At 65.1% G+C, this 13295-nt stretch overlaps 5 protein-coding genes across 5 annotated transcripts in view; 3 read left to right on the top strand and 2 right to left on the bottom strand.

The window, feature by feature from the left end:
- The window catches only part of CHLNCDRAFT_58332 (hypothetical protein), a gene marked incomplete at both ends in the record, with an annotated part of 9681 nt that extends 5984 nt beyond the window's left edge, over positions 1-3697 (bottom strand). Inside the window, 8 exons of the mRNA XM_005846487.1 lie at positions 39-205; positions 346-516; positions 646-943; positions 1078-1487; positions 1651-2109; positions 2292-2646; positions 2947-3299; positions 3610-3697. Coding sequence (XP_005846549.1) covers positions 39-205; positions 346-516; positions 646-943; positions 1078-1487; positions 1651-2109; positions 2292-2646; positions 2947-3299; positions 3610-3697 — 2301 coding nt within the window. The remainder of the gene's footprint in view (positions 1-38; positions 206-345; positions 517-645; positions 944-1077; positions 1488-1650; positions 2110-2291; positions 2647-2946; positions 3300-3609) is intronic.
- Positions 3698-3975: 278 nt separating this feature from the next.
- On the top strand, positions 3976-6010 carry CHLNCDRAFT_25123 (hypothetical protein; the record flags this gene model as incomplete). The annotated part of the gene is made up of 6 exons (XM_005846327.1): positions 3976-4150; positions 4255-4446; positions 4666-4863; positions 4971-5337; positions 5439-5643; positions 5771-6010. 6 exons carry the CDS (start codon positions 3976-3978, stop codon positions 6008-6010), a joined length of 1377 nt encoding a protein of 458 aa, XP_005846389.1.
- A 277-nt stretch (positions 6011-6287) lies between these two features.
- CHLNCDRAFT_135870 (hypothetical protein) lies at positions 6288-9204 on the bottom strand (the record flags this gene model as incomplete). The annotated part of the gene is made up of 7 exons (XM_005846488.1): positions 6288-6496; positions 6631-6872; positions 7088-7552; positions 7741-8189; positions 8386-8469; positions 8867-9054; positions 9153-9204. 7 exons carry the CDS (start codon positions 9202-9204, stop codon positions 6288-6290), a joined length of 1689 nt encoding a protein of 562 aa, XP_005846550.1.
- Positions 9205-9679: 475 nt separating this feature from the next.
- CHLNCDRAFT_135871 (hypothetical protein) lies at positions 9680-10635 on the top strand (the record flags this gene model as incomplete). The annotated part of the gene is made up of 4 exons (XM_005846328.1): positions 9680-10015; positions 10125-10196; positions 10343-10420; positions 10600-10635. 4 exons carry the CDS (start codon positions 9680-9682, stop codon positions 10633-10635), a joined length of 522 nt encoding a protein of 173 aa, XP_005846390.1.
- Positions 10636-10815: 180 nt separating this feature from the next.
- On the top strand, positions 10816-13267 carry CHLNCDRAFT_135872 (hypothetical protein; the record flags this gene model as incomplete). Its single annotated transcript, XM_005846329.1, has 7 exons — positions 10816-10825; positions 11069-11610; positions 11702-11812; positions 11930-12005; positions 12136-12221; positions 12327-12400; positions 12853-13267. The coding sequence occupies 7 exons, from the start codon at positions 10816-10818 to the stop codon at positions 13265-13267; spliced, it is 1314 nt and encodes a 437-aa protein (XP_005846391.1).
- Between the last annotated feature and the right edge of the window lie 28 nt (positions 13268-13295).

Below are 13295 nucleotides of genomic sequence, written 5' to 3' on the forward strand. Positions count from 1 at the left end.
TACCCCCCCCCTCCCCCCCACTGCCGCCCGCTCCCCACGTGGCCCAGCGTGCTGACCGCCACTAGGCGCTTGGTCTGGCTGCCGCCATCCTGGATGGCGTCGATGACGAGGGGCAGGATCTCGGGCACGTCGGCGCGCAGCTGGGTGCCTGCCACCGTGGCCAGCTCCCCCATGGTCATCAGCACAGCCACCTCAAAGCCCTCCTCTGCAGCGCCGGGGGGGTGGGGTGGGGTGGGGTGGGGTGGGGGGGCTACCGCAGCGGCTGCACACACGCCATATCACAGCCCAGTGCGGGGCGCCGCTGCACCTGGGTGCCAGCCACCCCCAGCCACGCGGCGTCCCCACCTTGGGATGCGCTCTTGGTGCTGGGCTTGGCTGGAGTGGTGGAGGGCGCTGCCGCCGCGGTGCTGCCCGCGGCACGCAGCTTGCTGATCAGCGCTCGCAGCACGGGCGCCGTGTAGGGCAGCACCAGCTTTGGGGCCGACCGGATCAGCACGCCCAGCAGCCGCGCACTCTCTGCAGTGGGTGAAGGACAGCACAGCGTGCCATGCCTCAGGTGACATTGGGCACACAGGAGCGTAGCGCAGCGCATGGGGCAACACAGAGTAACAACATTACCCACCCCACCCACCCGCCCACCAGTACCTTCGCGCTGTCGCGAGTCTGGCGAGTGGTCCATGTCTGACAGCAGCTGCATGAGGTGGCGGCGCAGCGCTGGCATGACGTAGGCGGGGTTGGTGTGGGAGATGGCGCCCGCCAGCTGGATGGTCAGGCTGCGCACGTGGCTGCTCTCGTCGTTCAGCGCCACAAACAGGCTGCGCAGGCACTCGGCCTGGGCCAGGTGGCTCTCCAGTGCTGTGGTGCATGACAGCGCCTCCAGGATGGTGCGCCGCACCGTCACCGACGGGTCTGCCACCGCCGACGCCAGCAGCCGCTGCATGGTCTGCGGCAGGCGGGGGGGGGCACATAGGGAAGAAGACTCGGGCAAGGCACACGCCAGTTTCAGTGTGAAGTACTGGCAATGCAGTACTTGCAGCAAGCATGCAGAACTGGCAGCACGGCAGGCACCCTGCCCACCTTGTCCACGGCGCGCTGCTCCGAGGCGGGTAGGCGTCCGCCGGGGCGCCTGCTGTACTGCACATGCTGCTCCAGCACGTGGCAGCTGGCCACCGCAGCGGCCCGCCGCACCGCGCCGTCGTTGTCGTCCAGGTATGGGGTCACCTGGTCCCGCACAAAGTCCAGCAGGTGGTGGGGTGTCCACGAGAAGCCGCCCAGCGTGTGCAGCGCCAATCGCGTCAGAGCGCCGCCCTGCAGCTCCCCCGGCGCCAGCGCCTGCTGCAGCGCGCTGATCGTGGCGGGGGGGGTGGCGGGGTTGAAGGGGCGCCGCGCCAGCACCAGCGACAGCAGGTCCAGCAGCAAAGCCTGCACGCGTGGCAGCAGGTCGGGCAGGGCTCCAACCGCCTTGTGCATCGCCTGCACGAGCGACTCTGCAGGCGGGCGGGTGAGGAGCGGGCAGGCAAAGAGCAGGTCTCAGTGGCAGCTCTTGCCCGTCGCCGGCTGGGGAGCAGCGGCGCACAACCATACGCACCAGCCGACATCCTATGGCACCCCTCCATCAGCCCCACCTCCCACCCCCCCTCCCCCGCTCACCCGACAGCCCCGTCTGGAACATAGGCTCCAGAAGCAGCAGCATGTAGGGCTGCCAGTCGCGGCGCAGCGCCACCGCCAGCGTCCCCGCACACTCGAGCGCCTCGGGGCACAGCGGGCGCCCGCGGCTGCGCTGCCCCAAACACTCCTTGACCTGTGCTGCGATGGGGCGCAGGAAGTCGTCGGGCGCCTTCATGCGCGCCGCCACGCCCGCCCGCGCCAGCGCGCCCGCCATCTCCCCCAGCGCGGTGAAGCCGGCGCCGCGCTCGGCGGGCACCAGCAGCACCCCCAGCAGGTACTCGGTGGCCTGCTTCAGGTAGGACTTGACAAAGCGCTCGGGGGCAAAGGCGGCGAGGCGGGGCAGCAGGGTGATGACGGCGCGACGAATGAGCTTCTCCTTGGAGTCGCGGAAGCGCAGCACGGTGTCACAGACCTCGCGGTACCGTGCCAGCATGAACTCGCCTGCAGGATGGGAGGCAGGCGGGTGGGGGAGGGAGCGGGCAGACAGGGTGTGAGCAGGCAGAGCGCATGCAGGGCTGGGTACGGTGTGAGCAAGTGAAGGCAAGGGCAGGCGTCCAGCTGGTGTGGCCAGCAACAGGGCCTGCCAGGGATAGCCATGGTCGGCACGCTCCCCTGCTGCGCACCCGTGTGGCGCAGTAGCTCGCCCAGAGCCAGCAGCGAGCCGTGCACGGTCTCCAGGGAGGTGACGCGGGTGAGGCCGCGCTGCGTCTCCTCAAACAGGCGGTAGTACCACTGCACGCGGTACCGCGTCTCCCGCTTCTCCACCAGCACCAGGCACGCGCGCAGCGCCGCCACCGCGGCCTCGCGCACGTGCTGGCGCGGGTCGCGCAGCGGGTTCCAGATGACCTCGATGAAGGCGCGCACGTGGACGTTGAAGATGGCAGGCGCGTGCTCCGCCAGCTCGCGCAGCAGCAGCACGCCCGCCAGGCGCAGGTGCTCCTGCCGCGGCGCCGCCAGCCACTGGATGCCGCGCTTGACCTGTGGCGTGGGGCGGGGTGGGGGCGGCCATGGAGTAGGAGGGGGGGGACGCTAGGCATTTGGGCAGCGGCCAGCGGTCAGAGCGGCAGCGGCCAGACCGTCAACCCAACTGCTGCATCCATCAGCAACCAGTGAGTTGTGCAGCCAGCACCAGCGCGATGGCGGCGAGAGGAAGGATAGCAGAAGCCAGCAGGAGCGGAGGCTTGTGCCCACCCCACCAGCCTGCCATGCCTCCTGCCATCTGCACGGCCCGCCCCGACCGCACACACTATCCCCACCCCCACCCAGCACCCCTCACACCTGCTCCTCCACCACGTCGGCCATCAGCGCACCGCCCGCCTTGACCAGGTGTCCCAGCGTGATGGCAGCTGCCTGCATGGTGTGCACCTCTGTGGTGGCCTGGAACACCTCCATCAGCGTCTTCACCAGGTCGGACAGGCGGGAGGCGGAGGCGGAAAAGACCTTGGTGGAGGCGAGCTCGTCGATGGCCAGCACCCCCGCCAGCCGCTCGTGCGGGTCGGGGGAGGCCACCAGGGAGCGAATGCGGGCGTGCAGCTCCGCCAGGAAGCGGTTGAACTTGTCGCCCTTGGTGCTGCGCCCCTCGGCGTCCACAAACGCCGCCAGCGCGTGCTCCTCGCGTGCCACTGCCGCGCCTGCTGGTGGTGTGGTGTGTGAGCGGGAAGGGAGGAGAGTCAGGGGCGCCAGATGCATGGGAAGGGGACAAAATGAAGGGGCGCGTATGCAATGCAATGCATGGATGCAGAAAAGTCCCTGGTTCTGCATCTCCCATATCGGGCGTTGGCAGCCACAGAGGCGGGAGTGGCTGCAAGTCAATCGCATCACCCAGCCCCGTCCCTGTGCGCACCCAGCAGATGCACCACATCCCTGCTTCCAAAACCCTTGTATCCAGGCGCACAGCGCAGGAGCACAAGAATGCCAGACGGGCAGCGGGCGGAGGCTCACCTGGGCGGCAGAGGGCCGCCAGGCAGCGGCTCAGACCCGACAGCGGGTCTACCGCCCCGACCGGCTGCTGCACCATCGCCGATGTCATTGTTCTGCCGCCCTGCCGGCGCTCAGGGTCGCTGTCTTTGCAGCAGGGGCATTGCAAGTCACGTTTCCTCGCAGCCAAGGCTGGCCGAGGCGTAGAGACCACCTGCTCCAAACAAGCGCGAGAGCGATGGGTTGATGGTGGCGAACCGAAGCATTCCCCCAAACCCTGCACTGTCCACCTGGACCGGCCATCTGCTCTCTGTCATCTTTGTTTCGATAGATTGACCTCCCGCCGCTGCCCCAAGCCAGCCAAGCAACTGCCCCTATTGTTCCTTGAACATGGTGGAGGGCCTGGTCTCCTTCATCACCACCAGCGTCAGGGGGGAGCAGCTGGAGCGCCTGTTTGTGCAGCCCTATGCAGTGGTGGCCATCCTGAGGTCCCTGCCGCCGCTAGCCCGCCACATGCTGCTCCGCCTCGCCAGCACCGCCGGCACCGTCCCTGCAGGCAAGCGCAGTGGACTCCAGTTGGAAACCACACAGTCCTCTGTCGGGCACAGTGTGCCAATGCTGCTGATTGTTGTCCACTTTCACCATTCCTCCTGATCACCTGTGCCGCAGCTCTGGCTGACAGCTGGGCGACTTCAGACGGGAGTAGCAAGCTTTCGGCAGCACTATGTGAGCTGGCTGAGTTGGGCCTGCTCGCCAAGGAGCCACATGACGGGCAGGTTACATACACAGTGAATGCCGGCTTTCAGGCCCAGCTGCGGCGCACCATGTGTAGCGGGTGCGCATGCCCGCTGCCCGGGCATCGTCCTGTGCCCCCAATCTTTTTTCACATTCCAGTTATGCAGACTGGCATCATGGGTGGCGTGACCCTGCTGCGTTGGGGTGTTGGCGTGTTATGCCTTCGTGCCCATTCCACTCACGAAACTTGGCTATCGTCACCCATCTCAGCTGCTGGTCCAGCCGTCTGCCCGCTTGCATGCCCATGCTGCAGCCTGCTGATGGGGCATGCCACCCCGCCACCAGCAGCAGCGCCTGTACCATCCGCGGCTGAACTGGATGCTTATGCGCGACGGCAATGGGAGGCGCTGCTGCTGTATCTTGTGAATGGCAACGGCACGCCGCCCATGGCACCGCCGGTGCTGCATGCAACGCCCATCGACATCCCCAGCCTGCTGGCTGCCGCGGGGCTGATGGTCAAAGACGAGTGCACACTAGAGCAGAGTGAGTGGGGTGCAAGGACAAGACAGCAACAGGCAGGTGGTTGGACGCCAGGCTGCTACCCCCGGAGCGCGCCTACAGATCGCCTGCCCCTCTCCTGCCCTTTGCAGAAATCACTGAGCACGGCTTTCAATTCCTGCTGGCCAACCTGTACAGCCAGCTGTGGAGCGCGGTGCGGCAGTACTTGACGCTCCTAAACACGGCGGGGGGCGCGGATCTGGCTGTGGCCATCAACTTCCTGCTGCGCCTAGGCCTGCAGGGGGCAGCCGCAGCCATGGCCCACAGCCAGCTGGACAGCGCCGAGCGTACCATTGCAGCACACATGTGCCAGCTGGGGCTTCTGATGCCTGTGCCAGGCGCCAACGAACTGTGGCTGCATCCCACGCGCCTTGCTGCGGTGCTGGCGGGTGGTGGCAGGGCGGGAGAGGCTGCGGTTGCGCCAGAGGAGGGCTACGTCATTGTGGAGTCCAATTTCAGGTGTGGTGTTGCAGTGGATGGGGCATGGTTGGGTAAGGGCACTTGCAGGTCAGCTTTGGTGCGGCTCGACTAACCTGCCTTGCCCCCCCCCCTCCCCACAGGGTGTATGCGTACACCACCTCGGCGGTGCAGGTGGCGGTGCTTCGCGTGTTTGTGCGCTGCGATGCGCTGCTGCCCAACCTGTTTGTGGGCACCATCACGCGCGAGTCGGCCACCAATGCGCTGGACACGGGCATCGCTGCCGACCAAGTGGTGGCCTTCCTGCGCCAGCACGCCCACCCGCGCGCCGCCGCCAAGACGCCCACCGTGCCGCCGGCACGTGCCAGCCAGCCCCAACAGAACGCTCGCTTATTGATGGCTGCATGTCCCCTGCAACGCCCCGCCCATACTGTGTCACACTCCTACCACACCCTCTCTGCCTCCCCCCACACAGGTCGTCACCGACCAGATCCGGCTGTGGGCGCAGGAGCTGAAGCGGCTGCAGGAGAAGAATGCAACGCTGTATGACAAGTTTGAGAGCAAAGAGTTGTATGTGGGGGCGGTGGCACATGCGCGCCAGCTGAATGCGCTGCTGTACAGCTGCGAGGATCGGCGGCAGCTGGTAGTGGAGTCTGCCTTCCACGGCCTCATGGTGGGGCACCTGAAGGAACGCAAGCAGGCGCTGGGCCTCTGATGGAGCGCAACCAGCCTGGGCCCGTGCCCTGCCTTGCTACATTGACACGCCTTGTTTGCCAGACCGTGATCGGGGGGTGTCCCATCCTCAACTGGCCGTGGAGCAGGCCAGTAGAGGCTGCACCTCGTGCGTCTGGCGAGGATGATGATGATGAAAATGAATGCACCCCGCGGAGAATTGAGAGCGTCTAGGTGCCGTAAAATGCTTCTTACGCTCTTGCGTCCCAAGACACGTTTATCCATTTGAAATTCATGCATCCTTTCCTCCAAATGTTAATCTACGCCCCGCCGTGTTCCAGCTTTAGCTGCTCCCAAATTAATATCTGCCAGAGTTTTGTTGTAAAGCTCGCTGCATCCTCATCCAGCACCTCGCCCAGTGCCTCCAGCATGGCAGCAGCGGAGGCGTGCGCCGCCAGCTGGTCCATGATGAAGGCACAGAAGCTGGGCTCCTCAGCAAGCAGCTCCGCCACCTTCTTGTTCACCCAGCCTGCAGCAGTGGCAGGGGCACCAGGTAGGGAGCAAGGGATGATTGAGTCGGGAGAGCTGTAAGAAAACCACCAGCTCCGAGTGGCCAGCCAAGATGCCGGCTACTGCCGCCAACACCACTACCGCCCTGCTCACCAGAGATCTTGTCCTTGACCTCTGGGGGTGCTGCATCCAGCACCGCCCAGTTGATTTGGAAGGCAAACACGCCAGCCTTGTCCTTGGGGATGAGCCCCAGCAGCTGCCGCTTGAATGCTGCAGGATCGACCGCAGCTGGTGGCGCAGCCGCGGCGGGCTGGGCCACCGGCGGGCCCGCTGCACCGCCCTGTTCGCCCTCGTCCGGCTGCTCATGCAGTGCTTTGAGCTCCTCCTCAGAGTACCTGCAGGCAGGCAGGCAGGCGGCAGGCGGGGGGGACGATGACACCATGATGCAGAGAGGCGCTGGAGGGGCACACAGTGCCAGCAGATCCATTCTGGCACCGTGCAAAGCAGGGCCGGACCAGCTCGGTTGTTCACGATGTGTGTGGTGGTAGTTGCTTGCCTGATGGGTATGAGCTTGCGCTGTGGCTTGTCCTCCTCCTCCTCCTCCACGAACGCCGCCCGCACTTTGCGCTTAGCAACCGGCGCAGCTATGGCGGACGCTGGCTGCGCTGCCGGAGTTGCCGCCACAACTGGGTCGGGCTTGGCTTTCACAGCCGCCAGCATGGCTGCCATGATGCTGTCATCAGCACCAAATGCTGCCGCCTTGCCTGCATCTGGCTCCTCGGGCACTGCGGCAGGTTGGTTGGCTGCTGCCTTCGCCTCTGCTTCAGCTGCCGCTGCTGCAGCCTCCGCCTCTGCCTCCTCTCGCTTCCTGTCGGCTGCATCGTCCTGTTGCTCCAACTCGCGGCGGCGGCGCCGCTCCAAGGCGCGCCTGCTGCCGCCGTAGGGCCGCCGCCGCCAGGGCTCCTCTTCGTCATCGCTATCGGCTGCCTCATTGTCGGCATGCACCTGGCGCTGCCGCTCCCGCAGCAGGTCTGCTGCGCGATCCCGCTCCTTCTCCAGCTCACGCTGACGCATCCTGCAGGCAGCACAGTGCAGTTCACTGTGGCAGTCAGGTACAGGCCACACTGGACAATGGCATGCCGTTGAGTGCATGGCACAGGCCAGCTAGCACCGATCCAATGCTATCCCCACAGCTTCCACACTTGCCGTGCATGATACTCAACAGATAAACCCACTGCCGCAGCCATCCCCACCTCCACTTACCGCTCATGGTCCTCCCACTGCCGCACTGCCTCGCGGTATGCCCGCTCTGCTGCCTCCTCCCGCCGCTGCTCCTCCCGCCGCTGCCGCTGCCGCTCGCGCTCCGCTTCCCGCTCCGCCTCGCGCTCTACCTCGCGATCTCGCTTGCGGTCAGCGCTGCTGGCGCCACGCTCGCTGCCTGCTTTGTCACGGGATGCTGACAGGTTGGACAGAAAAGTGTCCGCTGCGGCTGCTGCAGAGGTCGGCTCGACCTTGGCCCCTGCCACCGCCGGCCGCTGGCTGATGAGCTCCATCACTCGCCCCAGCGCCTCATTCTCCGCCACCGCATCCTTGTCACCAGCAGCGGCGGTGCCATCCGCGCCTGGCGCCGCGCCATTCTCACCGCCCCCCTCTTTACTATGCTGCTGCTGCTGCTTGTTGCGCTTGTACCACTCCAGGTACTCCTCAGTAGCCTGGGGACGAGGGCAAGCCAGGTGACAGGGGAGGGAGCAGCGAGATAAAAGAGGAGGGCCGCCCAGCAGCGGATGCCATCTGGATTCCCACCATTGGGTGGCTGGCTGGCAGTCCCATCGGGCGCGAGTAGCCAATCAGGGCGCGAGTAGCCAACGGATGGCCAGGTCAGGATCCACACCACCTCCACAAACCCACCTTGTTGCACTTGAGCGCCAGCTCCTGCCCATCCAGCTTGAGGTTGTTGAGCACCTGCAGCGCCACCACCACCCCCTCGGGCTCCTGGGAGTGGGGGTGATTGGGGGTGGCCGGGCAGAGGGGGTGTGGGTGGTGAGCGGAGGGTGGGCGGGTGGAGCGGCAGTGGCGGTGCGGCGCGTCATGCCTCCACGCCTCCGCTGGCGGCCTGGTGGTGGCTGGGGGGTGGGTGGGGAGGCGGGGAGGTGCCTGCGTGGCCGCAAGCGGCTCCCTTTCCGGGGGTGTGACCCCACCGAAACCCTCCAGCAACGCGCCGCCTCCTCCCAGAAACCAAAACGCAGCCCTCAGCAAACGCGCGCCAAACCATACAAGGGCCCCGTGCTGCGCCCTGCTGCGCCAGCCAGCCCGGCAGCTACCCCCCCCAACCAGCCAGCCAGCCAGCCACCAACCCCAACGCCCGCCCACCCCACCACCCTCACCCCACCTCGTACGTCACAAATCCAAACCCCTTGAGCTTGCCGCTCTCCGGCTCTGTCACCGGCTTCCACTCCCGCAGCTTGCCGCACGCCTCGAGCAGCTGCTGGATGAATGGCGCCTCCACGGTGGAAGCGATGCGCCCCACCCACAGCGTTGTGCTGCGTCCGGGCGTGCCCAAGGCGCCTGCGGCACCCACTGTGGCAGGGCGCACATGGGGTGGCAGGTGGGGTGAGCCACTGGCCAGGCTGAAAGCAGCAGATGCCTGGCAGGGAGCAGGCAGGCTGGCAGCGCACCTGGTGACGGCCGCAGCGCAGGCTGCAGCGGCGGCCGCATGCCGGGCGCCATGGGTATGCCTGGGAGGCTGGCGACCATCATTGGCGGCATGCCTTGCGGCGGCATCATGGGGGGCCTGGCCCCAGGAGGGAAGCCTGCAGGCAGCAGTCAAGTCGGCAAGCGTGGTGGGTCGCCTATCCGGCCCGATCGCCCCGCTGCACGCCATCACTGAAGTGCAGCACCGCGTACCTCCAGGGTAGGGGGGCGGCCAATAGCCGCCTGGGGGATACATGGTTTGCTGCTGGGTGAGCTCGTGCCTGTGCTGTGGCTGATGATTTCAAAGAGGAGCGTGTGCCACCCAGGCTACAAATGCAAGCCGTATGCGGGCTCGGGGGGTTCAGGTCCAGCTGGCGCAAAGCACTGTCGTTGCCCACTATCGTCAATACTGTGTGTGCACGAGGCAGCAGCGCGCAAAGAGCAGTAGTCCACTTTGCTACACTCACCGTAAACTGTCATCATCAAAGCCCGCATTCGAGGACGGGCAGGCATGGCCGGCTACGCCGTGGGCGCCCAGGTGCAGCTGGAGCTGGTGCTGCCAGGCGGCGGTGGCCTGCAGACGACAGAGGGCACCGTGTATGCCTACGACGCCGCCACCGACCGCTTGGTGTTGCGGCAACCGGGCTCCACGCCCTTCCACAGCACCCTGAGGGTTCTCAAGGGCGCGCACGTCACGCGCATCGTGCAACTTAAGCCAACGATGGCCGTCCTGGAGCCGCTGCCGGCGGTCGACTTGGGCCGGTGCCGGGAGCGGGAGGACAAGGCGGTGCGGGCAGCAGAGTCGGAGGCAGCAAAGATTGGCGTGAACGTCAGCCGGCAGGCACAGGTGGGCGTGGTGGTGTGTGCGCTGCCGTTGCTGCGTATGGTTGTTGCATGAAGAGGGGCGGGCCCCCATGTCGGCTGGACCGTCACTGCGCTCGGCAACCCTGCTGCAGGCCATCTTCGATGCGCTGGCCAAGACGCTGCCCTGCCGCTGGGACGGTGACCGGATAGTGGTGTTGGATGAGGTGGGTGGCAGGTTGGGGCGACACCACGCTGGATTCCAGCTGCCTGCTCTCCTGCAAGGGCGATGCAGTTTGGCGGGGATGCCGGCAGTAGGCTGAGCGTGGCGGCGGGGATCCCAAGCCTGATTGATGCCTGCTCTGCCCCACAGATTGTGGTGGCCCCACCCTACGAGACCTGCACATCGCTGCACAATGACGATGCAGGAGTGATGCGTGTCAGCAAAGTGGTGAGCGGGCTTCAATTGCATTGCATTCCGACTTTGGCCGGCTGCCCGTCTCTGGCAAATGCGGATGGCAGGGTCAGCCACCGTTTGCCTGCCCCGTGTGTTTCTGCTCTGATCACCTCCCGCACTCTTCGCCGACGAATGCTATCTCTGGCATGCTGTCGCTTGTGCGCTGCGTGCAGCTGGATGCGGAGCGGTTACGGTTGCAAGCGGGGTGATTGTAATGCGGTGTTCTGGAGTCGTCACAATCCAACTTGTGTTTGCTGTAAACTATGATTTTGGAAATTGTAGCGCCACCACTTCAGCCACCACTTCAGCGCGCATGCATGCAATGGCCGAACGGCACAACAGCCCGGCACGTTTCACCACTGGCTTACGTGCCCAGCGGCGACTTCAATATGCACGCTGGTGTGCAGGTGGCCCAGGTGTTGCGTTTGGCGGCAAGGCCTGCCGCCACCCGCCACCCGACGCGCCGCCGAGTGCACGCCGCTGCCAGTTCCGACGGCATCTCATGGCTCAGTGAACAAGGTTAGGAACCGCGCAGAGACTGGGCGTGTCATGTGTGCGCCACATTCTTCTCACTGCTAGGCCCTGTGGGATCATCTAGGGCCCAATTTTATCAAACTGAACTTGGTACCCGCCGTGATGCAGCCGCGGATGTCGAGGCGGAAACCGAGGCCGAGGCGGCGGCAGCCGCTGCCGCCGCCAGCGACGACAGCAAGGCCCACAGTGTGGGCCTAGGCATGCACATCCGCGGGCGTTCCGCGTTCAAGGAGGGCCTCACAGATGAGGATGACCCCGCCCGCTTCCTCTTTCACCAGTCGTTGAGCCAGGCAGCGCTGGCGGGCAACTGGGCCGCCGCCGAGGCGGCCGTGGAGGAGATGGCGCAGGCGGGTTACGTGCCTGGCCCGCGAGCCTACCACGCGCTGGTGTTCAGCTATGTCAAGGCTCGCAATGCGAGTGGCGCGCTTGGGTCCATTCGGCAGTGCTGGGACGCCGGCATCACGCCGCTGCCTGAGACCTACGCTGCGGTGGTGGCAGCGCACGTGGCAGTGGGCGACCTGGATACAGCCGAGGCAGTGTGCGCGAGCAACCGCCGTGCGGGTGTAGATTGCAGCAAGAGCTGGCAGCAGCTGGTGGCAGCGCTGCTAAGGGCGGGGGAGCTCGAGAAGGCCAACGACATGCTGAGCCAGGTGGGTTGGGCTGGCCAGCCAAGCCGACTCCTGTCCAGTTCACCCGCGGCTTTTCCGCTGGCTGAGCTGCCGCCTGCTGCATCGGCCGCAGGGAGAAGCTGAGGGCATGCAGCCCAGTGAGGCTGTGTATGAAGCCCTGATCCAGCAGATGTGCTTGGAGCACAACTTGGAAGGCGCTACAAATCATCTGCAAGCCATGAAAGTGAGCTTCTGACCTGCCTTGCTTGCTTGTATCCATGGCTGCTGGCAACCGCGACTTTCAATCAATTGAGGCAGTGCATGACCATCCAACCTCTTTCTGCTGCTTGATGTCCTGCAGGAGCGTGGCCTGCAGCCCTCGCTGGCCCACTACGAGCCCGTCATCTCTGAGCATGCCATCCGTGGCGACACGCAAGGTTGGCTGCAGCGCTCGAATTGGGTGCAAGTGTACCTGTCATTTCTTCTGTCACCGCTCGCCTTTCTTGCTGAGCATCCACGCTGGACCCTGCAACCAAGATGTTGCACCGCTCCTGCCTTGCTCTGCAGAGGCACAGCGCTTGCTGATTGACCTGTTGAGTTCTAACACCACCCTTCCGGTTGGCACACTTGCTGTGTGCTACACAGTGTTTGAGGTGGGGTTGGCGCTGCAGTGCTGTGGCGTATGGTCAGCTGTTAGCTGCAAGCCTACTTACAGCCTAATCTTTGCTGGATTGACGTGGTTCTGATGTGGCCTGCAGGCACAGCTGCGGGCTTCCCAGACAGTGGCAGAGGTGACAGAGTATGAACGCCGCATGAAGCAGATGCTGCTGCGGTGGGGCGCACAGCCAGGGCAACGCTTCTTTGTAGCGCAGTTGCAGGCGGCTTTGCGCATGCATGACATACAGGTGGGTGGCACTTGTTGGCCTCACTATCGGCTTTGCTCATGCAAAACTACGCCATGTGTTGCGAGTGTCAGGGTGATCTGGCTGGGTCGCGTGACAAGCGCGCGTTGGTATTGGCAGGTCTAGCTTAGAAACACCGCTGCTTTGCTTCCGTGGGTTGCAGTATGCCATCCAGACATTCCAGGCACTGCGAAATCGAGCCGCCAGCCCACTACGTCGCTTAGATGATGATGTGCTAGGCCAGCTGCTGCTGCAATTGAGGTGGGTCATAGTGGGGGCATGCAAAGTGTAGATAGCATTGGGTGCCCACCTTTTAACAATGCGGCCCACATGTTGCGAGTCGTTATGCTCGCTGACAGCCATGGTTCCATCACCCCCGCAGCCACGCCAACCTGCCCGCTGAGCTGTACGAGGTTCTGTCAGCAATGAGCCGCGAGGAGAGGGCGATCCCCCCGGTTGCCATGCATACAGACCAGCACGGCTGCACAGTGTTGGGGGCTTGGGTGCGGTTTCGCCTGGGCCAGACAGATGACCCGCTGCCAGGCGAGGCGCAGGACCCCACGGCGGTGGGGCAGCCAGCCAGTGGCAGCAGTGCGGCTGTGAGCGGCACCATGGACATTGATGGCGTGCATGTGGACCCATTGCTGCTGTCAGTGGTGGATCCGGCAGGCAACCCGGTAGCGGTGTCGCGCATGTCGGTGAAGGAGCTGCGCGCTGAGCTGGTGGCACGTCGGGCAACAGTGTCGGGCAACAAGAAGGACCTGGCCAAGCGGCTGCAGGCGAGTGGATGTTTTTAACACCACCGGGGTGGAAGTGAATGGGGTG

Source organism: Chlorella variabilis (genome assembly GCF_000147415.1).
Source record: "Chlorella variabilis unplaced genomic scaffold CHLNCscaffold_14, whole genome shotgun sequence".
NCBI lineage: Eukaryota > Viridiplantae > Chlorophyta > Trebouxiophyceae > Chlorellales > Chlorellaceae > Chlorella > Chlorella variabilis.